General features: G+C 39.9%; 1 protein-coding gene across 1 annotated transcript; it reads right to left on the bottom strand.

The window, feature by feature from the left end:
- Positions 1–17,241: 17,241 nt before the first annotated feature.
- LOC149826800 (laccase-3-like) lies at positions 17,242–25,033 on the bottom strand. Its single transcript, XM_090018383.1, has 6 exons — positions 24,905–25,033; positions 23,551–23,702; positions 21,790–22,034; positions 19,876–20,004; positions 18,796–19,758; positions 17,242–17,381 (listed from the first exon to the last, which is right to left on the bottom strand). The coding sequence occupies exons 1-6, from the start codon at positions 25,031–25,033 to the stop codon at positions 17,242–17,244; spliced, it is 1,758 nt and encodes a 585-aa protein (XP_089874509.1).
- Between the last annotated feature and the right edge of the window lie 327 nt (positions 25,034–25,360).

Here is a 25,360-nt window from a genome sequence, read left to right as displayed (position 1 = left end):
CTATAAGGAAAGCAAATTTAAGAGCGGGTTTCTGGACGTGGAGAGGTAACACCACTTCAGTTTCGTAAACAAGTTCTGAAGGAGTAGCATTGGTTGGAGTCTGAATAGTGGTTCGGTATGCCCAAAGCGCATCATGAATTTTCTCACGCCAATCTCGACCTGTTTTCACGATCTTTTCCAAAATACGGATCAGAATCTTATTGGTAGCCTCTACTTGGCCGTTCCCTTGAGGATAGTAGGGAGCTAAGAAATGATGGCAAATTTTGAATTTAGAACAGAAGGTTTGCATCCTCTTATTCTTGAAATGACTTCCATTATCTGAAACGATATCATGTGGTATGCCAAAGCAGCAAAGAATGTTCTTGTGAATGAAAGAAACCACATGACGACCTTCTACTGTCCATAGAGTGATAGCTTCAACTCATTTTGTGAAATACTCTGTAGCAGCTAGAAAATATTTGTGGCCATTGGAAGCAAAGGGAGTAATTGGACCTACGACATCGAAAGCCTACATAAAAAATGGCCAAGGAGAAACAACTGATTGCAGATATGTGGCCGACGCATGAATGGAAGGTGTGTGCATTTGGCACTTGACGCACTTCTTCACAAATCGATGACAGTCCTGTTGCATGGTATTCCAGTAGTACCCTGCTCGGACGATCTATTTGACAAGAGTTTGATAGCCAACATGGCCACCACAAATCCCTTCATGTGCCTCTTGGATAATTTCCATAGCTTCTTCTTTGTTTAAGCATCTCGCATACTCAGAACTGAACCCACGACGGTAGAGAATATTGGCAAGAATGAAATAACGGGTAGACATGCGTTGAATTGCATGTTGCTCTCTTTTTGGCATTTTAATGGAAATTCACCAGTCTCAATGAAATTTTTGATATTTTGATACCAGAGCTTCTCCTTCTGATCGACCTAGTTTACTTGCATGGTTGAAATGAAAGTGAGTTGCTCAAGTCTGCCAACTTTGAAAGAACGACATGATTCGCTGCCTTTGAATGATAAAATGGAGCCCAAGCTGGCTAAGCTGTCAGCTATCTGATTGTGCTCTCTTCTGATGTGATTGAGCTGAAATTCTTCGAAACTGTCCACAAGAGCTAGGATGATTTTCTGATACAGGATCAATTTTGAATCTTTCATCTGTCATTCAGTGTTAACTTGACTGACAACAAGTAATGAATCGCCAAAGGCATGCACTCTCTTGACGTTGAAACTTTGCAGAATTTTGAGACCTTGTATTAGAGCTTCATACTCAGCCATATTATGAGTGCATTGGAAACCAAGCTTGAGAGAATAAGGGATCATTTCTTTTTTTGGAGTGATTAATCAAACTTCAATCCCTATGCCAGACATATTTTTAGATCCATCAAAGAATAGGTTCCAAATTGGGGGTTGTTGGACATTCCAGATGTGCTCATCAGGAAAATCATCCTCTGCTTTAATTTCTTCTGTCAAAGGAAAATCTGCCAACTGATCTGCAATCGCTTGGCCTTTAATTGACTTTTGAGAGACATACTCCAAGTCATATTGCATTAGGAGGACCTGCCACTTCGCAATTCGTCCAGTGAGAAATGGTTGCTCAAGAATATATCTGAGAGGATTAAGTTTTAATAGAAATTTGATTTTAGATGCCAATAAGTAATGTCTCAATTTCTGGCACATCCAAACTAGAGCTAGACAAGTTTTCTCCATCTGAGAATACTTTTTTTCATAATCAATGAAGGTTTTGCTCACATAGTAGATGGCGTGCTCTATCAGACTGCCCTCTTCGTACTGTGCGAGGAATCCACCACAGGCATTCTGATTGACGGAAATATACAGTAACAGAGGCTTCCCCAACTTTGGCGGCTTCAAAACTGGTGGATTAAGGAAATACTTCTTGATGCGCTCAAACGAGAGTTGGCATTCCGATCCCCATTCAAATTTTACTCCTTTTTTTAGCAAATGATTGAAAGGTTCACAGCTCATAGTCAAATTGGAGATAAATCTGCGAATAGACTGAATACGCCCTTGAAGGCTTCGCAGTTCCCTTAGATTAGTTGGAGGCGGCATATCAATAATTGCTTTTGCTTTAGCTGGATCCACCTCTATTCCTTTTTTGCTGATAATAAAACCGAGCAGTTTGCTGGATTCTACTCCAAAAACACATTTCTGAGGATTAAGTCTCAACTTATAAAGAATGAGTCTTTCAAAGACTTGACCAAGAGCATCAAGGTGATCCTCTTCTTCTTTAGATTTGACCAGAATGTCATCCACATATGCATCCATATTCTTATGCATCTGATCGTGAAAAATAACGGTCATTGCCCTCTGATAGGTTGCCCCGGCATTTTTGAGCCCAAACGGCATTACTGTGTAGCAAAAGGTTCCCCATGGTGTAGTAAATGAATTCTTTGACTGATCATAAACGGTCAGCTTGATCTGATTATAGCCTGAATATTCATTCATAAAGGAAAACATGGCGTGACCTGCCGTGCCATCGATCAAAAGAATAATATTGGGAAGTGGATAATCATCCTTCGGGGTAGCCTTATTGAGATCCCTGAAATCAATGCAGATCCAAACTTTTCCTTTCTTTTTAGGAACTGCCATGATATTTGCCAACCAATCGGGGTAATCTATGGCTCGAATGAAGCCTGCTTTTAACAAATCTTCAAGTCTTTCCTTGACTTGCTGCTCAACTCGAGGGTCTAATTTCCTCAGTTTTTGCTTGATTGGTCTGGAATCTGGTTTCAATTTGAGTCGATGCTCAACCAGCTTGGGATCTAATCCTGGCATATCTTTATAAGTCCAGGCAAATACTTCTTGATGCTGCTTAAGAAATTGGACGAGTCTTACTTTTTCAACCGTATTTAGACCCGAACCGATTTTGAGAATTTTCGGATCATCTTCCGAACCAATGTTGATATCCTCAGTTGGATCTTGAACCAAAGATGATGGTTCATCCTGCTTCTGAATGTGAGCAAATTCTGGTAGTTCTTGGATAGTTGAATCAAACTCTGCTAGCTCTTCAGTCTGCTTTGTCACTTGGCTAACCTCTACTTTGATTTTTATCTTAGAAATCTTTGCCAATTTTGAATATTTAGGATTGATAACGAATTTCTTCATCGATTCAGGAGTTATGGTCTCGAAAATGTAAGAAAGGTTTTTAAGAGAAAGTACAAGCCAAAAACAAGTTCTTTGTGTAAAGTAAAGAATAATGGCACAAACAAAATATAAGAAAGAAATGATAGACGCCCAAATATGAAGAGAAGATTAACTTTTCATTGATTGGAAGTAAGATATTTACAAGTTCTGAAAAAAAGATGGGACTGTGTCGTCCTTACAAGATTAACAAAAAAACAAGAGAAGAAAGCAGGAAAACTAAGGCATCATCTTCTCATTTGTTTCCTCTGACAAATATTGTTTTCTTTCTGGAAGTCTGGTCGGCGAATCCCAACCCTGAACTATCTGCATGCTGAATGGGAATGATAGGCTTCACTATGCTGTCCTCATTTTTCTCCATGCCTCGGAATGACTGATACCCGTGTTTTATCAGCAGATCAAACCCCTTTCTTGCTTTGGAAAACTGGGGAAATAAAGGATGATCTTTGAAGGAGGTGTAGTTGATACATCCTCCTAACTTGAAGAAACATAGTCCTTGCCATTGGACTACTACTGCCATATTCTCTTCTTCTTGGACATCTTTCAGCTTTAGCATTGCTAAACTCTCGCTGAGGTTGATTTCATCACTCTCTCGGATGCTAGGAATGTCCGCTGTGAATGTTGGATGGGGAATCATAGGCTGTGACAGCATTTCTTCGGGATCTTCTCCCAAAATGGTGGTAATTATTCCTCCCTTGGACCATTTTATGCACTGATGGAGGGTTGATGGAACGGCATTGGCATTGTGGATCCATGTTCGTCCCAACAGAAGATTGTAGGTGGGTGGCACATTGACGACATGATATAGAACTGTATGCACTGAGTAATTAATGAAGATTTCCAAAAAGATCTTGCCCTTGGCGGTCTGCTCGTGATTGTCAAAGTCATAGATGGTAATAGGATCAGACACATATTCCTCTTCTTTCAATCCTAAGGCCTTCGCTGTCATTTCTTGGCAAACGTTGAGGCTGCTGCCTCCATCAACAAGTACATGCGGGACAGTCATGCCCCTGGTTCTTACCACGATGTATAGTGCATTGTTATGGAATGAATGAGGCTTTGGTAAGTCCTCATCGAAAAAGGTGATAGGCGCATTAGTCATCGCCTGATTCACTATTTGTGCCATATCTTCTGGCGTAGTGCCTGGCTTCACCTTTATTTTTTTCAACAAATCATCTAGGACTTCTTGATGCTGGGGGGAATCATGAGTTAATTCAAGGATGGAGATGTTGGGTGAAGGCTTCCATTTTTAGGAATCTTTTTGAGGAATCTTGAGTTTTTCCGCTCTCAACTGATGCATTCATTTGGTTCAAAAATGAGAAGATGTTCATCTTCTGGGATGTGGGTTGGTCCTGATGCAGAACCATTACCTGATACTGGAGACTTATGTCTTCACTGGAGCAAGGACATATATGGCTTTGTGGAAGAAATGGGTGTTCTGAAATGGTTGTGGCGGAATGGTTTGGAATTGGAGCTGATAGGATTTTTATTTTCCTTCCTCTTCATCTTCTATGAGGATGCTTTTGTCAATACAGTCCTGGATCAAGTGCTTCAGGACGAAGCAATACTCTGTATCGTGCCCCATTGCCCTGTGGAATTTGCAATACTGTTCTTTGAATCTTCCCATGATCACTGGCGGATCTGCAACTTTGGGAAGTTTTACCATTCTGTGGGACAGCAGGTATTCCAGGACCTTTTCCAGAGGCTAGTCTAAGGGAGTAAATTTCCGATCCCTGCTCCAATTGATGTGTTTGGGCTTTTTCTAAAGATCCCTTTTTTGTTGGGGACCGCTTAAAAGAGGTTTATCATTGTTCTTGAAAAACTTTCATTTTCTTCCTCTGTTCTGCTCAGGCTTCGTGCCACTGCCATTGTCGTTTTTGCTGCTACTGCCCTGATTGTCGCCTGGAGTGTCGGCTGAATAAGTGAAATGTGCCTTCTTCTTCGGATCCTGGACATTCTTGGCCAGAGTGACGCCTTCATACATTCCATTTTCCACTCCCATTTCGAGCCATTATGCTCGTTCTGTCAACTCAATAAATGATTTGGACGGGTATGGAAAAGTGAGGTTTTTCAAAGGCTGTGAGAAGTTGTTGAGAATGATTTGGAGGGCATGCTCCTCAGAAATGGGATTCCTCATTTTGTTATAAATACTCCTCCATTTGTGAATGAAATCCCTGGCCTTTTCATTGGGCTCTTGCTTGAGGTTGCACAGATGATTGAGCGTGGACAAAGCTTTTGTATTGAACAGAAAATGCTCAACAAACATATTAACAACTTTGTCAAAATCTCTCAATTCAATGGGATTGACATGCTCAGCATACCATTTGGCGGCTATCCCCTCCAAACTGCGGGGGAAACAGAGGAAGAGGGCACGGTTATATTTGCTGAACCTGGCGCATTCTGCGAAAAACATTGCCAGATGGGCCTTGGGATCGCCTGTTCCATCAAACTTAATGATTTTCTGAGGGAGGTTCTCCAGATTGTCATCCCCTTCCAATCCAAGGTAAAAGTCCTACCTGGTGTATGATCTCTTTCCCTTGTCTCGGATTTGCAGATCCTTGACTATCTTTGTTAATGCTTGGATCAGATCCTCTGCGGGGGCTCCGTACTTGGGTTTTCTTACTGGCACATGCTCTTCAACTGACTTCTTGGACTGTCGGAGATGTTTTGGGATATAAATAAGTTGTTCTTCTTCTTCAAAAACTTCTTCTGCTGACTCCGAGTCCTCAGAGGTGATGTCATGCTGTATTTTCTGTTTACTGATCTTGACAAGCTTTTTCATGGGCTTCTTTTTAATTTTGTTTTTAGTTGCTGCTTTCTTTGGACCAGCCTTAGCCTGCTCAGCCATCATTTTCAACATCATTTTCTAGAATACCCGGTACATGGCAGGATCAACATCACTTTCTTCTCTTGAGTCATGTCCCCTGGACAATATGGGAGAGTTCATTTCTTCTTTCTCGTTGTCACTGTGTTGTTGAACAGTCTGCTTACTAGCTCTAGTCTGAACCATCTTGAGATGCCAAAGTTTTCCTGCAGAATACGGGAACGGTTAGGGTATGGAAGAAGCTTTTTGAAAATCACAATTCTTTGAGAAAAGCAAGAATGAATGGCTTTGGTAGACAATTTCAAGAGATTATCCATTACCCGAGATTGGGTCATCACAAGACTTGTGATAATTGTGTTACCATTTTTATGATAACGGAGAAATGTGCCTTGTTACCTAAGCGAGGTCGTCAACCATGATAAAAGATATTGAAGAGAAGTAGGAGGAATGTTCCATTTACCCGAGATGAGGTCGTCACCAGAATTATGATTATTTATAAAACAAACTAAAAAATTTGGCTCAAAAAGTAATTTTTTATTGATAGTAATATTCAAAGACAAAGATAGGGTGGGCAGACAGTTTGCCACCACTCTTGATATTCAGAAGATACATTTGATCCAGGAAATACAGATAGAGAAATGAAGGAATCCCATGTATATTTGGTGACATGGTATGCCCCATACCACTGATCCGACTGCGGGTTGAATTCTGGCATGTTGCCCGTCGGGAAATGAATGTTGGCGCAAACATGCCGCTGCGAAAACTGTCTGAGACATCTTTCTGGCTGATAATCGACGCAGAAGAAGATGCCAAGCAATCTGTAGCGCTTGCTGCGAGCAAAAGTGTAACAAGGGATCGATTCTTTTCTGTCGAAGAAGTCCCAAACAATCTCCTCCTGATGCAGTTTCTCGATCAAAGCCCGACACTAAATGGACATCTTTGGCTGCTTGTTGCTGAATCTGAAGGAACTAGCCTTTGATGGAACATGTCGCAGGAACCATGATTGCAGGGCATAAGTCCATCCTTCTACCAGAATGGTCTCTCCAAGAGCGAACCGAGCCAAACCTCAGTAAAGAAATGCTAAAGCGGCCATAGAGACTGAAAGCTGATGGGTCTGCTTGCTTCCCCATCTTCGAAAGAGTTGGGCAACTCTGACATCTATAAAATTCTGACCATCTTGGAAGAAAGTTAATCCCATTGTGCATAGGATCATGGCATGCTGAATTATGTCTTTTGCTGCTCGAGACAAGGTGTCAACCTCTTCGTAAGCTTCATACTTACAATAGAGTTCAAACAAGTCAATGAACTGATTCCCATCAATCTCAGTGAGAGGCCAAGATCTGCTCCTGATTGCTCTGACCAAAGCTTCTCGAACATCTACCCCTTTGATGTTGATCAAGAACTGCTGCTCGACAGGATCATCTGGCTGACCAACTGGTTCATTGAATTCGTCCATCAGTAGAGTCATCTCTCCCCATGGAAACCAGAATGTGCAGGTACGTGGATTTCACTATTCTGCTATAGCTTGAATCAGACTTCCATTGATGGTTTGCTTACCCACTGCCGATGCCATCTCCAATCCACAGTCATCCAAGTAGTCTGGGAACATACGCGAGAAGGTAGTGAACCAAGAATAATACCACGGAGGGAAGAAGGGATGAGACTGGATGACCCGATGATCCAGGGATCCATCCTGTATTTGATAGAAGACATGATCTCTAGGAAAGACAGCATCGAGAGAATTGGACGCCATTTAGAATAATACTAGGGCAAAGAAGAGATGAGGAGAATTAGATAGAATGCAGGACTTACAGATAGACTCTTTGAAGATACAAACCTGGAAATTTTTGAAAGATCGAGGAAATTTTAAAGGAATTTTTCAAGGTTTCGAAGAAAATTTGATCTAAAAGAGAAAAAGAATGTAGGTTAAAGGAAAATATACACCTGGGGGGTTTTGAAAGTAAGGAGAAGTTTTGAATAATACACCCAGGGTTTTTGAAAAGGTTTTATACATATATATGAGAAGGTACAAGAAACATCGTATAACAAAAGCTGCACAAACAAGGATGCGCAAACAACACTCCCTAAAGACTGACTCTAAATGCAATATTTTGAAATGGCTTGTAGGACCTTAATCCTAACTCTAAGGTTTAGATCATCTTATTCCAATCAAGATATGTTGATATACTCAAGCCGAAGCTCGAAGTACGTGACATAAAAATATTTCTCCGGTTCTAAGGTAATGGCTTCCCAACATCCTTGAGCACCTATCGATATACCTCAGACTATGGCCCTTAGGTACGTGGTAGGGGGGCGCGAACCCAAATAAGTGGTCCAGTTGTGAGGCTCTCTCCCAAACTATGGTTCAGTGAGACAGCCCAACAACATGAAGACTCAGACAATATAGGTAGGGATGTTTTCAAAAACATGTTCAGCATGTAATAAAATCAGATGTCTCTAATGCAAGTCCTAAAAGAGATAAAATTTAAATGAATAGAAGCATACACTTGCATACATGGTTTACATTTAATCCCTAGAATTGAGGAGAGTTGTATTTCAGACCTAAGTCTAATGGGAACATGGAATAATCTCCTCAATATGGTCTACCAAACCATACTTAAATCCTATATGCAATGATGTCAGCTTAGGACAAAGTCTAGGCTCCTAAGGTTTGCATGGAAATGAAGCTGACATTTATAGAATAAAGACTTAGATAATATCAAAGAGCAAAGCAAAAAGGGAAAAATTCGACCGGACGGAGACGTGTCCCATCACGATCGCCAAACCTGTGATCATCGCAAAAATTTTCCTTTCTTGGTATTCTCTCTCTTCCTTCTCTTTTCCTTTCTAATACCTATTTTCTCCTTTTTGAAGAGAGAAAATAAAGGATAGAAAAAGAAGAGAGAAGAGAAAAGAAGGGAAAGGAGATAGAGGAGCTCTTTTGCGGGGTCTCACTTGACCTTAATTTGAAAATATTTAGAAAAATTACTTGCCTCCGTTTTGAAATATTTGAGGGAAAATTGGGAGACGAGATTCGCTCGTCGGTATGAGGTTCAACTGTTCTTGACGTCTTTTCCAGAGGTAATTGAACCAAGGATCGAATTTATGCCTTTTTGCTTTGCTAAAAGATCATCTAAGAATCTACTCTAAGTCTAAATGCACAAAGAATCATGCTTGTGCAATGCAAGGATGTATGCTCTTTTGAAAAGAATGATTTTGGAAATCTGAGATTCTCCAAGTGAAAAAATGAGATGATGAAATGAAGAAACGATTTCTGAATAGTTGGATCTAACTTAGAACTTGAGATAGATCAGGAAAAATATTTTGAAGTTCTAAGTCTTTGAAAATAATCAGATTTTGGGAGAATAAATCTTGACTTTAAAAATAATGTTTTGAAGCTGAGATAATAAGGTAAAGGAAAGGAAGTTTCAAAGTCAGAAAATGGACTTTGGATTTAGAATTTTAAATTTGGCTTTAGGAGAGGAAATGATTATTTGAAATGGAATTGAATTCTATATTTGAAGCTTGAAATCCGAATGAGATTTGAGAAACCCAAATAGAATTGGTTTTTAAGAGATCAAGATGGAATATGAGAATGAAATCAGATTTGAAATTCGGAAATCAAGATAGAATTTGAATCCACAGTCTGAATCCTAAAATGGGATTTTGAATCTGAAATCTGAGATTCAAGTTGGAATTGGATCTGAAATTTGGAATGAAATTTTGGATCTGAAGTCTGAGATCCAAGATGGAATTGAATTCTGGATCCTAAATGGAATTTAGATCTGATGTCTGAGATCTAAGATGGAATTGGATTCTGGATCTTAAATGGATTTTGGATCTGAAGTCTGAGATCCAAATGTGAAGATTGTATTTGGAAATCTAGATCCAAGTTCTGATTGGATTCTAACTTGGGATTTGGATTTTGAAAGTCCAAATGGGACTTTTGAAGATGGGTCTGGGTTTTGAAAACTCAGATTGAATTTAAAATTTTAAGAAGAGTCAATTTTTTGAGATTCAGAATCAATCTCAAACTTTGATTTTTGAATTTGAAAACTGGATTTTTGAATCAGAAGATGAATCAGAAATTTCAAAGTTAATTGAACTTTGAAATTTGATTTGAATTATATTTTGATTTATGGGATATAGAAAATGAATTTCAAAGTTGAATTGGACTTCAAATTTAAAGTTAGAATCTGAGGATGGTATTTGAATTTACAGAAGTTTGAAAATTGATTTGAGAAGTGAAGAAGATATCTGAAGGAAATCACTGAGATTTTTGAAAAAGGATTTTGAAAATATGATGCAATTTTATCCTATATGATGAATGAATCTAAAGAATGTGAAATTGGATTTGAAAAGCCTATTTCATTCTTTAAATGAATTGAAATAAGATTGAAAATATAATACACCCCTGACTATGGTCATTGAATGTATTATATAATAATCATATTTAAATTCATATGAAGAATGAAACATATTTTGGTGGTTTTATAGAGTTTAAAATGAAATTAACTCTCAATATATCCTGACTATGGCCATTGATATATGCATTGAATTAATTTTAAACTAAACTCTGATAAAAGAGGAAAATATTTAAAGAAAATATGATGAATTTTGAAAAGGATCCAATGTGGATCCAGTGTTATCCCACAAAAGATGAAAATCCAAAGTCTTGTTTACATCCTGACTATGGCCATTGATGTAAATCATCAACTTAGGATTAATCACCTTTTATAAAATGGTGGACGTGCCATTCGTGGTCCCATTTGTGAAAATTTTGAGGAATAAGATGAAGATGATATGAAAATAAGTGATTTATGATATTTATATGCTCATTCATTCTATCTAGTGCAGGAAAATGTACATTCTCATTAAGACCTAACTTATTACGACACTTAAAATTGAAAATACAACTCCCAAGTAATGACATTTTTCACATGTTCCCTGCAAAACACTTGGTTAGTATGAAAATAGAAGAAAATTGCATATATCACGTGGAGATCAATGGTAAAATGCTCATATGCCAAGATATACATGATGAAAAAGATGGAGAATGACATACATACCTATATACATGCATGCCTATATATATATATATATATATATATATATATATATATATATATATATATATATATATATATATATATATATATATCACATATGACATGCACTCAATGTAGGTAGATGAGAGTGATGTTGATGAAGGGACAGAAAACAGGGTGTAATATATGAAGGAGTGATAGGCAGTAAGTGATGGTTAGTGTAATGGGAAAAGTGAATGCTAATGATGGAGATGATGTTGTGAAGGTACTAATATGACTTGTAATGAAAGTGTTGTTGGGGGACTATAACAGGGAATATTCAGATGAAATATGATGTGCTAGTGCACAAGTGACAGGTAAGTGGGAAAGAAAGATGAGGATAGGGATGAACAGTAAGTTTTGCAGGAGACATTAATAGCACATGTACTGTGTAACGATGGTGCGGCTGGGCTGCTTCAAAGGGAGGATGAATGAATGTAGCCACAGTTGGTGACTGGGTTGATGTGATGACAACAGTGTATACTGATGTAAGCGTAGTGATGAGCAGAAATATAGTGTTGTAGTGACGACACACCTCTATGGTGTACCTAGGTGTTGTAAAAGGTTGAAGTGCCACATGCCCAAGTAAATGATAATAGTGTGGTGAAGTAGATTTTGGGTAATTCTGTGAATTATTGCAACTTGTGAAAATGAGAAAAAGTGGTTCATAGCGAATCACTGTGAATATGTGAGAAAAATCACACAACAGGTGTGATCACAGTGGTTCATAGTGAACCATTGTGAAGATGTGATGCTTGTGGTATAATGCAGTGAAATACACATGTACTGCTACAAAGGTTATGAATAATGGAATAGATATTGATAATTAAGATGCACCGATGAAGTGTAAAATGTGGTGGTGTTTGCTGGAAAAATGTTAACAAGTGCACTGTGTGTGGTAACAGGTTGTATAATAGGGTACGCAAATGATATACATATACAAAAGGGAAGGGAAAATTGCTGTCAAATGCCAATGGTGATGAGTCTGTGCATAATGGGTGTAGGTGTTTAAATAAGTGAAGCATACAGGGGGCTGTGTAACCGTGTGGTTGCAGGAGATGTAACCAGCATAAGCTATGGTGATTGAGTGTGAAGGTGCTTGCGTAATGCTTTACCATATTTCTTGTTGTTAGCTATCCCTGGACAGCTTGGGAAAGTAAGAAAGCTTTACATCAGACTAATATTGTCACAGGATTTTCCCATACCATCCCATCAAGGGGGATATATACTACCAAACGTATACAACATATAATGTTATGAATACCACACTGAGACCAACTGCAACATAATCAAAAGTAAGACAAGGGATGGTGCCTTCCTTGAGGCCGAGTTTCAAAGGACCTACAACATAAACCATGATCATTTTCAAAAGAATTCTAAGGGAGACAATGATGAAAAGGAGACCATTTAACTCACCTGGAACCTCGACCCACTTAATTATCACTCAAGCCAAATTCAGAACATATGGAAAGATGTCCTTTTAACTTGGAAGGAAACATCTTCTGATCCTAATGAACCACTGCTTTTATCATGTCAAAGTGCTTATAGCAGGTGATTTTCAGGGCAAAAATGGTTGTATAGGTGAATGTGGACCTATCCATGCTGCGTGGTGGAGACGCACAGGGAATGTGAATAGTGTAATTTGCAGCAGGTAGATGCCACATGTAATGTTGAGGAAATATAATGGAAGTGTTGTGGGGGTATGAGTTGAAATATAGCCAGTGGCAATAGGGATGGAGTGAGAAGTAAAAGATCAACAATAATTTGAGATATGTAATAAAGAATGTTGCTAGATAAAGGGTACTAACCAGCATGTGAAGCACAAGGGACAGTGAGCAAAGTGCTTCTGTGTATGAGGGTGGTAATGGATTGAGGCAGCATGTACATAGTGCTTATTTCAAGATACAGGAAATGAAGTGCGTGTGTGCTGATATTGGTAAATGTGGTAAGTGGAAGATGGTGCAGGTGATAGTGAAAAGGAAAAAAAAATGAAATGCCATGAAGATCAAATAAAATGAAATGTGATGCAGCAGTGAACTTTATATGAAGATACTGAGTTACTGTTTCCAACAATAACAGAACCTCCAAGCCATTGATTCAATCAATTGAACCTGCAAAAAAAAAACGGGATGTGATTAGATCTATACAGGTTACCCCACGACCCGTTATGTCTACTGCCTGTAGAATGTACAAGAGTTTGAGGATTCTCCAAGTCCATCAGTTCTGCGATTTCTTGCTTAGTTGGGTGATCAACCATGAAGTTGCGAATTTGACTTTCTATTGTCTCTGATGTTTCCGCCCCTTTACATATTTTACATATGCATACCAATGAATCAACATATCTTTGGATATTCCATCCAGATTATTTTAGTTGCCATTTGTCTTCAACCTGGACGAGAAATTATGTTTGCCCTTTCTCGCTCAAGGGCAACCCATCCAGATCATTTTGGACATTAGATACACAATTCAGTATGGAGCTCATCCATCTTTCAGAGTTCAAACAAAATATGCTGAAGAAAAAATGACATTGTTGTTTATCTTGGATGCAAGGGATTTTGAACTAACAACATCGAAATTATTGAAGGTTTCATGCAGTCAATGAATAGAGGGTTGCTGGAAGCAGTCCAACATGTTGAAACGATCATGGTAAGGTCTCCAAACTTCTGAGGCAAGAATGGTATAGTCATGTAGGTCAAATGGCCATGAGCAGAAACCCATAAGTTCTTAGGCACTTTACCTTCAGAAATCATTAATTCCGAAATCAATGAGCACTAGGATCTTCATTGTTCCAAAGAATTCCCACTAAGAGAGATCTTTACTAGGTTATACGTTGTCTTTTCATCTTTTGCCAAAATAGTTAGCCTCTTCAAGCCAACTTTGAATTGCGTAGTGATGAGAGGTGGATGATGCTATGAAATAATACATGTATGTCATGAAAATCACCGCAAATGCAGGAGCAAAATAAAGGAGCTAACCATGAAGTCTACAATACAACAAACATGAATTACAAATCGAGAAAAAAAAAACACTGAGATAAAATCCTGAGAGCCAGATTCATCATCGAAAGCAAAAGGAGATAAAATACATTCAAAAGGAAAGTATGCTACGAACTTAAATGAAGATAAAAGTCGATGCTTATAAAACATGGAGAAGTTGCAGATATGTTGTACAGAATAATAAATAAATAAATAAACAGTTTAGCCAAATGGAATAAGAAACCAACAGATTACTGAGTGGGGATCAGTAGATGATCAAAACTTAGATGAAAATCAGACATTACAGGGAAAATGAAATAGAAAGAGGAGGATAATAATACAAGGTATAAATTGAAACCATAATCGCCATATGCAAAAACCACTAAAATAACAAAAAGAGAGGGAAAACCGAGGGAAGAAAAGAAAAGGAAAAATAGATAAAAAAGAATGTCGGAATTCGAATATTCCTGATAATATGGCACACGGATGGACCGATCTTGGCATAAGCAAGTCGATACCACCAGAAGTGCCTTGTTGGGTTGATGAATAAGAAAAAAAAAGAAACAATAGAAAATCAGAAATAGTAGAGAAAGAGGGCTTACTGTGTTCTGCAGAAGTCTTGAAGGATGGGGAGGAGAGATCGACCTTCTGGTTTCACTTGTATTGCTAGGAGTATTGGTCTTCTTCGCCCAATCAGAGGGGAGAGGCTGAGAGTTCTTCGACTGATCGAAAAGAGAGCACCAGAAGAGGAGGGGAAGACTATGTGGGTTACTGAGGGAATGGATGGATGCTTGAAGTGAAAAACCGATGCGAGAGGCAAAGAGTGGATGCTGCTTAACGATGGTCGATCCTCCATAAGCAAAGTCGATTATCAGAAGAGGCTTGGGTGCCTCTTTTTAAAGAGGGAAAGGAAGGCTCCCGAAGGGGGTTCGTTGAGGATGAATGGAGGAGAACGAAGAGATTGTTGAAGATGGACGATGATGAACGAGAGAGGGAATGCGCGGGAGGGAAGCCGTTGCATATTTTCCCCTTTTTTAAATAGGAGGTCCCTTTAAAGAAAACTTTTTATAAAATGGTTTTTCAAATGAGGTTTTTAGCAAAACTAAGTTTTAAAAAGGGTTTGAACTGCATATTTTCTGATTTTTTTGGATTTTGTTGTTGTTTTCCCATGTTTTTGCATTTTTAAAATAAAATCCTAAGATTTACGAGAAAATAAAGATTTAAAACTATTTTTTTTTTGTATTTTTGAGAAATATTTACAAAAGGGGTTTTTCTGAGAATTCGAGGCTATTCTTTTGAAAAATCCTTCAGAAAGCGAATTTGGACCCGGAGTTTGAGGTGATATTCGAGGTTTGGGCCTTGAATCGAGAAAATATAAAATAATGGATCCAAATGGATGTCGGATGAGCTGTTTGAGCCATTCAGAAAATGTTTTTCGTATTTTATAATTTCAATTTGTAAATTGAGTAACGAGGCTCAGATTTGGGTTTTGATACTGGGTCCGGATCCAAAATTGAATTGGGATATATCAATATGGGATTTAATCTAGAAAATCTGAAGAATAACTGAAATTTAGTTTTGAAATTGCTTTGATTTTCTCATAAAATGGGGTCAGGGGCAAAAAAGACATTTTTACAAAACTTTGAAAATTTTGAGGTGTTCACAGGCGCTAGTTGGGACCCCGAACATGAGATGTAGCTACCTGCCCTGTTTCGCGCATATTTGCATGCAGGAACATTCCCTGTATGGCAACCATTTGCGTGCCTTTCAGGGCCCATTTGCATGTCACGGAAAATGGGTCATTTCCGGCGAAACTCATCGACTAGCATTTTCTTGGGGCTCACAGTGACAAAACAAACTTGGGGCTCTTCTTTTCGCGCAGAAAGGGGCTTCAGATTCAACGCTGAACCCCCTTTTAGGGGAAAGCGTTTTCGATTCTCTTTCTATGAAAGAGGAAACTGCGAAGGAGGTGTCGCGGCTTCCTCTTCCCCGCAAACGCACCCTCAATTAACATGTCAACTCCTCACGAGTAGTTCCCTGGCCCAGAAGACGGATCACCTTTCAAAGTACAAGGCAATGATCATGTATCAAATAAAGGTCAGATTGGGGAGGCAGTTACAATCTTTGTTTCAGATTTGTGGGTGGACCTGGAACGCGTTTTGGACTAGGGTCACGAACAGGATACCCATCCGAATGTATGTTTGGATTAGGATAGCACTACCCAAAAAGAGTTGACACTTGGGGAGATCTTGGATGCAATTAAGCTGAATCTAGCTGCATCGTCTAAGGCAGTGATCATGGATGAAATGAGAGTGAGCTATGGAGGACACTCATTGAGTTTTGCAGGGCTATCGTGCAGGAGGTTCATTTTGTCTGCATTAAAGATTGCCATGTTGGGAAGGCATGATAAACAGGGTTTTTTGGCAAATTTAATTGAACTGAGGATATTTGACATTCTTTGCATCCAAGAAACAATGATTTAGGACTTTAGCTTGTCGCTTTCAAACTCGATCTAGAGGAAAAGTAATTTCTATTTGCTACCATCATGCAGGCAAGCTGGTGGTATTTGGGTGGCGTGGAAGAGGGACTTGCAGGATGAGGTCAGATTCATTGGTGAGTTCTCAGTCACTTTGGTTGGTGTTTAGTTAGCTGATCTTGATTGTGTGGATCAGATCAGTTTGGTTAGGGAGGTACAATCGAATTTCAGACTCAACTTGTACATTAGATGTACCGTCGTTCAAAATTGAGAGGGAGTTGAGATGATGGAAGGAGAATGACAAAACTAAGCTGAAGGGCGGTCTTCAGACAATATCTATTTGTTGCATATTTGTATTATGTAATAGTATACAAATCAGGGAGGTTCCGGTATGTTGCTTGGGGTGGTCTCTCGTCACCCTAAAATTTACTTGTATGCTCACTTCTTTACAACGTTAATTGAATCCTTTCTTAAAAAGAAAAAGAAAAAAAGAATGACAAATATGATTCCTAGTCCTGAAGCAAAAAGAAGAAAAATGATAATTCATTATAAAGCAAAATCATAAGAGACAACTACACTCGATAAGCTACATGATGAAGGAACAGCCAAACAGAAGAAATCCACTTTGTGGTAATACAGATAAACCAGAAAAGAAACCAATGAATTCAGCAGAGGGACCAATCATGGTAGAAGCTAGTCATGGAGTAGTATAGAAAGCTTGAACTAGAAATCCAGGCAGAGGGGGTAGTCCTCTGGTATGGGCTCCAAGGACTCTAGTTCTTCAATTCCATTCTCAACCAGTAACACAGAAGCCAGTCCCCAAGTGAGATGTACGTCCAGATGACAATGCATCAACCAAACTCCTGCACCATATAAGCAATCAATATCACTTGTAATTTTCACAATGATGACAACTATTGGCTTGCTGGGTCACGTGATTTGAATCAGAATCACTCGAGGCTTCATGTGTTTTTTATTTTCATTTAAATGAGAAGCAACTCTCATTTGTAAAGACAAATGAAGCTCTATTTCTTACCGCTCATTTTTATGTTTGGTTGATCCAATGAGATTCATTCCCTCATTTCCATGAGAGTCCAAATCTCATGACACTCAACCAAACGTGCTAATGTGTAAGTTAGCATTGAATGTGAAATGTCATTGCTTGTGTCATCCTATCAATATGGTTTCCAGTTTAATAAACTCAAGTCAGACCAGATACCAAACTTTTATTTAAATAGTGTGGCTCAGCGTTTTTCTTTTCTAGTTAACTTGGGAATATTGGTGTAAGGTCTTGGTTTGGGCCATCTGTTTCTTGAAAGCAGCAGGAGGCATGATCCAGTGTTCGGGGCCAACCCTTTTTAATAAGGGGGCACGTGTGGGGTCCCCTTATTAATAGGGGGCCTGCCATTACGTGTGACTATGCAGTAGCCCAAGTGGTTGGTAGGAAAACTCAGTGCCAGTGCTGGTGGTCAAGGAAACGGATCCCATCATTTCAAATAGGATGGGTTTCATGATACATTCAATCCTCGCCATCCAGCATAACCATCTATGCCATTGATTGGCTAGGATTGAATGTATGATGAAACCCAGCTTATTTCAAATGATGAGATCCGCGCAAAACGTCATGCAATATAATTTGAGCTCTCAAGCTGCTGCTGCACCTGACTGCTCCATCTTTGAGTACAGCTGTAAGGCCCAACAGTGAGAGGGAGGGCAGCCAGGTGCAGGGGCACACTTTTGGTGTGCAATGGGATTGCACATGATCCCTACACACATTTTCATTCCTCCAACACTCGAAGATCCACAGACGCACTGATCAAAGTCAGATATGGTGTGAGGCCTGTGCGAGAACCGACCTTACCCAAACACAAGATCTTAGAGCCTCAGAATCGAGATCACCAAAACAATGGAAATCCGTCGTTCTCTAGTCTCATGTGGGATGGAAGGGTCGGGCAAAAAATCCACTGATCTGAGAATCTCAAATCCGGGTGGGTGCGTTTGAGTGATGGGACACACTTGGGTGGACATGGCAGTCCCGCCAAAGTGGGTGCATTTGTAACCTGTGTCCCGCTTTGGCGAGACACCATCATTCAAACAGGCCCTCAGTGACTGGTCATACTAATGCATGACCTGGGTGTCATATCAATGGACTCACAATAGTCTAAGTTCTGGCCATGAGTGTGTGTGTTTGCGTGCATGTGCACGCCCGAGTGCATATCTGTGTGCATGCATAATCACACGTGTGCATGTATGTATGTATGTATGTATATTATTTACCAGGATTATTCGCCACAAAGCGTATGACGGCCCAACCATTGACTGGAACACCAACTGTGTTGCGGAGTGGTGGGTCTACCAAGTTAAACTCGGCCGTGTCTGTGGCTGGATTGAAATTCCCAAATCCTTCTGCAAGCACGTAGAACTGGTAGCCATGGATGTGCATGGGATGATTCTCAGCTGCAACTATGTTGGTGTCTTGCAGAACCATCTGCACCACGGACCCGAACTTGATCAGCTTCACCTTTGTTGCCTGCATTGGCTGCCAAAGATCCCTACTTATATTGTTAGCAGTGTAATCAAACACAACAGGTGGTACAGGGGGGAAATCTGTTGTGTAAACTCCTTCAACTCCTTTGACATGAGCTTCAAGGATGGACATCTTGCTAGGAAAATTGAAAGATACATTGTTCATGCTGGCTGTGAACATTGTGTTGTTTGGACCACCACAGTTACTATAAGATGGGCAGTTAATTAGTCCGAGGCCGATCGTGAATAAAAGATCTTCGTCAACAACCAGAGGGACTCTAGCAGGATGATCAGCGGAGTTAAGGCTTCGGAGTTTCTCAGTGAAGTCAGTAGCTGTGTTGGTATCATTGAAGGCAGGCAAGGCTGGCATTGCTGGTGGGGGAGTGGAGGGAGCATTGCAACAGGGAATGCCTTCATACTGTAAGATGGCTGTGGTGGTAGTGTTGTCAAATGGTAGGCCTTGAGCGCTTGCATAAGCCCGTGCCGCGATGTAGTACCGAGCAGGGATTTGATCTGCTGCAACAAGAACATCGACGGTTTGGCCGGGTGCTATCATGATCACGTCGGTCTGGAACGGTTTGACGTAGGCGGCGTCCACGGCGACAACTGTGATGGTGTGAGAGGCAATGCTGAAAAAGTGTTCAGTGTTCATGCCGCCGTTTATGATCCGGAGCAGGTTGATTTCACCACTTGCAACAGGAATGATGGTTGTGTCTAGTTTTTGTGAATTATATCCATGCAATAAACAGCAAATTAAAGCTAATTAAACACATTATCATATGTTCGAAGACTCAAGCAAGGTAGAAGATTGTTGATTTACAATTAACGTACCTGAATTGGAGCAGGGATAGAGATCCCCAGGTTGGCCATTTATTGTGAAGGCATCTGAGATGTTTGGAGCTGCTCCTGTTATGGCTGCTTGTCTGAGAACTTCTACTGGGTCTCTGTTCCACCATTCCCCTGTTTGTTTCATAATAATGATGACAAACCAATTAACAATTTCAATAGTCCATTCTATGACATTGCAGAAATTTGAGCTCTTATGCTCAGTGGCGTAGCTAGGATTCATGTGAGTGGGGGGCAAACAGGGGTGTAGCAAAAAACAAATATTTGTGTGATAGTCGGTGGTTCGGGGGGCAGCGCCCCCGAAAAAAAAATTGAGATAAAATAAAAAATGACTACAATTATTAATAAAAATCTATTTCATATGGACAAATCAAACTATTTGCTGCAGTCAGGGCTGGGCTGGGCTAAAAAATGGATACAAATCTATTTCATATGGAATGAGGGCTGGGCTAGGACTGGGCTTTTAAAAAAAAAAACAAGTTTTTTTAACTGTTTGGGGAGGCAGGACTCGGCTACAGCCGAGTCCGCCCCCCCCCCCCCCCCCCCCCCCCTAGCTACGCCTTTGCTTATGCTGATCATCAGCATTCGGCATCATGAATGATAATTGATATAGTGATAGTGCAGCCGTTTATAGCAGTGAATCTGCTGTTTTTTTTTTCGGATTATCTAGCTGGTGCTTGTGACAATTAGAAGTGTTAATGGGTCAGACCTTCATTGGATCCAGGTGAGTCCAGATCTGGATCCAAGGGGTCTCATGAGACCTATCATAGGCAAAAACATACATGAGTCCTGTAGGTAGGGGTGTCAACAGGCCGGGCTTACCTGGATGCGATCCAAAGCAAACCCTATAGAGTCTGGGTATGGTGATAAATAATAAGACCCGATTAAGACTAGGGTCTGGACCCAAAGATCCGATTAATACATGGTTCCAGGTATAGTTTGTAAAACTTTATACCAGACCCCAACCCGAACTGAGTTCTTATGCAATTTTTCAATGTAAAAATGATAAAAATATGGTTTTACCGAGTATGGTCCGGGTCTGGTTCATATAGTTCTTATCGGGTCTGAGTATGATTTTTCTTATAGCAGACCCAATTAGACCCAGGTCTGGACCCGATACCATACCCCAAAATCAGATCCAAGTCTAGTTCCACCTGGGTCTGAGCCAAACCCGATCCGTTAACACCCCTACCTCTAGGAAACTAGACTTATTCCACACTCTGTAAATCAATACTTTTTATGTTTTTACATTGAAAAATTGCATATGCTAAATCAAATCTTGGGTCGAACCTGGGTCTGATACCAAATTTCATAAACCATACCCAAATCGATATATTAATCGGATCCCATGGGTATGGCCTAAATTCTTAATCGGACCTTTTTTATTACCAAATCTGGATCTCATTGGATCCAGCTTGAGTCAAGATCAAGTCTCACTTAATCCGTAGATCATGACAATTCACAACTAGAGTTCAGACATAGTTCTGTAGCTACAGTGCATGTTCTAGGGGTGAACATACAACCTGCCCTCGTTTTGAGAGGGTGTTGTGTGTTCTTCCCTGAACACGCACTGTGTTTCGGGTCCCGACTGAGCGTCGTATGACACTCAGTCGGATATATGGGCACGCCGTACACCCGCCTCGCCTGTGGGATGTAGGGGGTGTACAGCATGCCCGTACACCCGATTAAGCACCACGCGATGCTCAATTGGGACCCCGAAACACGCACTATAGCTACAATGTATGTTCGAAAAGAACATATAACCTGCCCCCGTTTTTTATTATTGGCTCATCTTTTTTTATAGGAGGCAGCAGCCACCTAAGGTGTTCTGCCCGTAACACTAGATCTGCTGCTCCTGACAGTTATCTCATGCCATCATGAAGAATGAGAAGTTGGTACCTAGCACGACGGGAATTTCTCTGTGTGGCTGTTTGAAAGGGTAGGGAACACCAGCTTTAGGGCGAATGATGAATGCACCAAACACAGTTGCTCGGAGCCAAGAGCTGTGACCGTGCCACCACAAGCTTCCTTCTTCATCTTGGATGGAAAACTTATATGTGTAGCTCCTCCCTGGCTTGATTGGACACTGTGTTATAAATTCTGGTCCGTCTGCCCATGCTGTTCGGTATTGGCTGATGCCATGCCTATGACAAAGGAAGAATTTTCTTTTCATTTTTTTTTTCTTCCAAGTTTAACATAAGAGTATATGGAAACATACATACATATCAAGTTGAAGAATTCATACACAATGATATACTCTGAAGCAGGGGCGTAGCTAGGGGGGGCAGGACTGGGCTGTAGCCCAGTCCTGCCTCCCCAAACAGTTAAATTTTTTTTTTTTTTTTTAAAAGCCCAGTCCTAGCCCTGCCCTGATTCCATATGAAATAGATTTTTATCCATTTTTTAGCCCAGCCCAGTCCTAGCCCAGCCCTTACTGCAGCAAATAGTTTGATTTGTCCATATGAAATAGATTTTTATTAATAATTGTAGCCATTTTTTATTTTATCTCAAAAAAAAAAATTTCGGGGGCGCTGCACCCGAACCCCCGACTATCACACAAATAATTTTTTTTTTCTACACCCCTGTTTGCCCCCCCCCTCACATGAATCCTAGCTACGCCCCTGCTCTGAAGGCCACTGCTTAGTGCAATGCTGAAGTGCTTAATTAGCCTTTTCTTCTTTTTTTCTAAAGGCAACCTGGGGTTAGGCGGACCCCTACCAAAACAATAGCTGCTCCATGTGGCAGAGGGATTTTATCTTGGTCAGCTTGACACAGGAAGAGACCTGAGTCTGACCATAGATTGGGTGTTGGTGACTTCACCTGGGGTTTACCTCATAGGGGGCATGCCCATTAAGTGACCCGGTTCTTGGTGAGGGTTCCTCGTCATTAAAAAATGGCATAAGTTACTGGTGACAAAGGAATGAATTTAAAAGTTAAGCTCAACCACATATCCCTGTTCTTCGAACGTTGCAAATATTGTTCTAGAGGAAAATCTTGGCAAGGTATATTTCGTCCTAAAATGATTTTTTTTTTTTTGAGAAAATCTTAGGAAGATATCAGTGTACCTAAAACATGCAAAATATATATAACATCACCCCTAAAATATAAAAATAAAATATTGCTACAAAGATAGTTGTTTTGTTAATATCAATAAAAGGAGTATTTTCAAAATAGGTGATATTTTGAAAAATAATATTGTGAAAACTTTTTTTTTTTAAATATTCCTGATGTTTGTCTTTTTTTTTTAGAAGAATATTACTCATATTTGTCACATAGTTTGGAGCTCATAGTGTAAAAGATTATGGATAAAAAAAGGTTGACATATGATATACACGGCATGCAGTATATAATTTCTGGGGCCTTTTCTAGATCATGTTGTGGGGTTCACGCCTTTGTTTCCCAAATACTATACACAAGATATCCACGAGGCTCTGCTTGTCTAATAGGAGCAACTTGGAAACGTCACCAGGTATTGAGATGTCACGACTTCGAAACCCATGGGTATATAGTTTGACACAAACCAGAAACGTCGTGACACTATTTTAACATATTTAATTATTATTAATAGATCACAATAATATATATCTATATATATATAATTTAAAATATCAAAAAATAGTTTCTATTAAAAGATGATAAAAGCTAATCTCAGCAGCTTACCAGTGAAGGGTGACGTTGTATATCGACTTATTGATTCCCTTTATGATAAGTGTGTCACCCGTTCTGACTTCTATGGTTGGCCCTGGATACTGACCATTCACGGTGAGCACCTCGTTGGTAGTGCACAGCCTCTTCACGGGCGTTGTCTGCACCTGTTCATTCCCACCGAGCACTTAGTTTTTTTTTGCCTAAGAGAGAGAGAGAGAGAGAGCGATAAAACATGCACGTCATGATGGTAGTTAAAAATTAGGGACTTTCATTTAAACCTTTTCCTGATATTCTAAAAAGAGGTCAATTCAAGATCCAAGTTTTTAGTGAAACTGTCAACCAGAGCCATGCCATGAAGCTCAATATTGTCAGTATCGTATCGTCTCAGGTGATTCGGGTGATACCGATGCCCAAGTGAATCGATTTGAATCGCCCAACTTTGAACAAGGGAAAGACACTTGTCAAAAAATATTAAGATGGTGATACTGATTCGGAGGTGAATTGATCTGAATCGTCCAACTTTTAACCAGGAAAGATACGTGTCAAAAAATATTAAAAATCTATTTTGATTTTTTTTTCAGATTTTTGTGAAAATTAGCCGGTTCAGGTCATTTTTGTCTCGTCGGGAAATTCATCCCGATTCAGGCTGATACTGACAACATTGATTAAGCTAATTCTCATGGTTAAGATTGAAAATATTATTTTCCACATGGGGTTTGGAAAAGCTGTACTGAAGGAGCTTTTAGGCTTTGTAACCTTTGTTTGTTTCACCCATTTTATACATGAAAATGGAAGTTTACGTGTGAAAGCCCATGCAGGTGAAACAAACATGCCCCAAGGGAGTTGGCCTAGTGGGGTGGGGGGCCTTGGCAGTTAGACAGGCAGTCAATGTTCGATGCTCATGGGTGTCGTCCCTCTGTGCAAGCCAACGCGTAGCATAGGCCCCAGGAATAGGAGTACTAGCCTCAGAGTTTTACGCTGCCTGCACGACGACCATAGGTATGGCAGGCAGAGTCAGCACGACCAGGTCTTCATGGCCGGTGTGTTTTTTTCCAGTTATAAATCTAAAAAAAAAAAGGTGAAACAAACATGCAAGTCCATTTTCCTGTGGGGCCCATAGTCAACAAGGGTTTCTTTTAACGTTGACTATGAATTTAATACAAAGGGGGATTTTTTCATACATGGGATGGCCTCATGGATTCTTTTCCCATGAATGCTCTTTTCTTATTGGGGGGAATGAAACAAATAAAGCCTTAGAAACTCATGGCCTTTCCCATGAAAGAGCCTTTCATGGGAATGAAACAACGGAAAATGAAATTTTCTCAAAAAAGTATGAGAGAGAGAGAGAGAGAGAGAGATGGCATACAACGAACTCATAGTTGTGAACTTCTTGCGCTACGATTGGAGAGTTACGCAACAGCAGGCAATGAAGCACAAACACCAAAGAGCAAACGAAATTCTTGGACCACCTTGTGTTGACAAGCATCGTCTTCATGTTTGGTTTGTAGTTGTACACAGAAGGCAAGCAAGGGTAGTGGCTTTTGTACAAGGAGAAGCCCACTATTATGTATAATATATACAGACAATGGTGAAAAAGAAGGCTGGGTTGTTTTAGAGTTGGCAGATTAGGTTTTGATTATCAAGGAAAAGACCATCTTTTCTAGATAATGAACCTAAAAATTCCTTACAAAATCTTCTTGTTGGTTGACCCACCCACTTTCCTCCACAGCTTCAATAGGTTTCTTTTCAATTCAAGCCAATGATTTGTTAGCAAGTATTACAAGCTAAAATTTCAAACCCACAATTTAGATGAAGGCACGAT

The sequence above is a fragment of the Nuphar pumila genome, chromosome 10, assembly GCF_984573655.1.
Source record: "Nuphar pumila chromosome 10, dmNupPumi1.hap1.1, whole genome shotgun sequence".
NCBI lineage: Eukaryota > Viridiplantae > Streptophyta > Magnoliopsida > Nymphaeales > Nymphaeaceae > Nuphar > Nuphar pumila.
This window is presented reverse-complemented; position numbering and strand designations above follow the sequence as displayed.

What these genes read in the sequence shown, in the direction of transcription:
- LOC149826800 (XM_090018383.1), bottom strand. Translation starts at nt 25,033, where the DNA reads ATGAAGACGATGCTTGTCAACACAAGGTGGTCCAAGAATTTCGTTTGC. An exon ending in AGAAATTCCCGTCGTGCTAG is followed by an intron (nt 20,005 to 21,789) that starts GTACCAACTTCT and finishes TGAAACAAACAG; the next exon opens with GGGAATGGTGGAACAGAGAC. An exon ending in CTATCCCTGCTCCAATTCAG is followed by an intron (nt 19,759 to 19,875) that starts GTACGTTAATTG and finishes CACAAAAACTAG; the next exon opens with ACACAACCATCATTCCTGTT.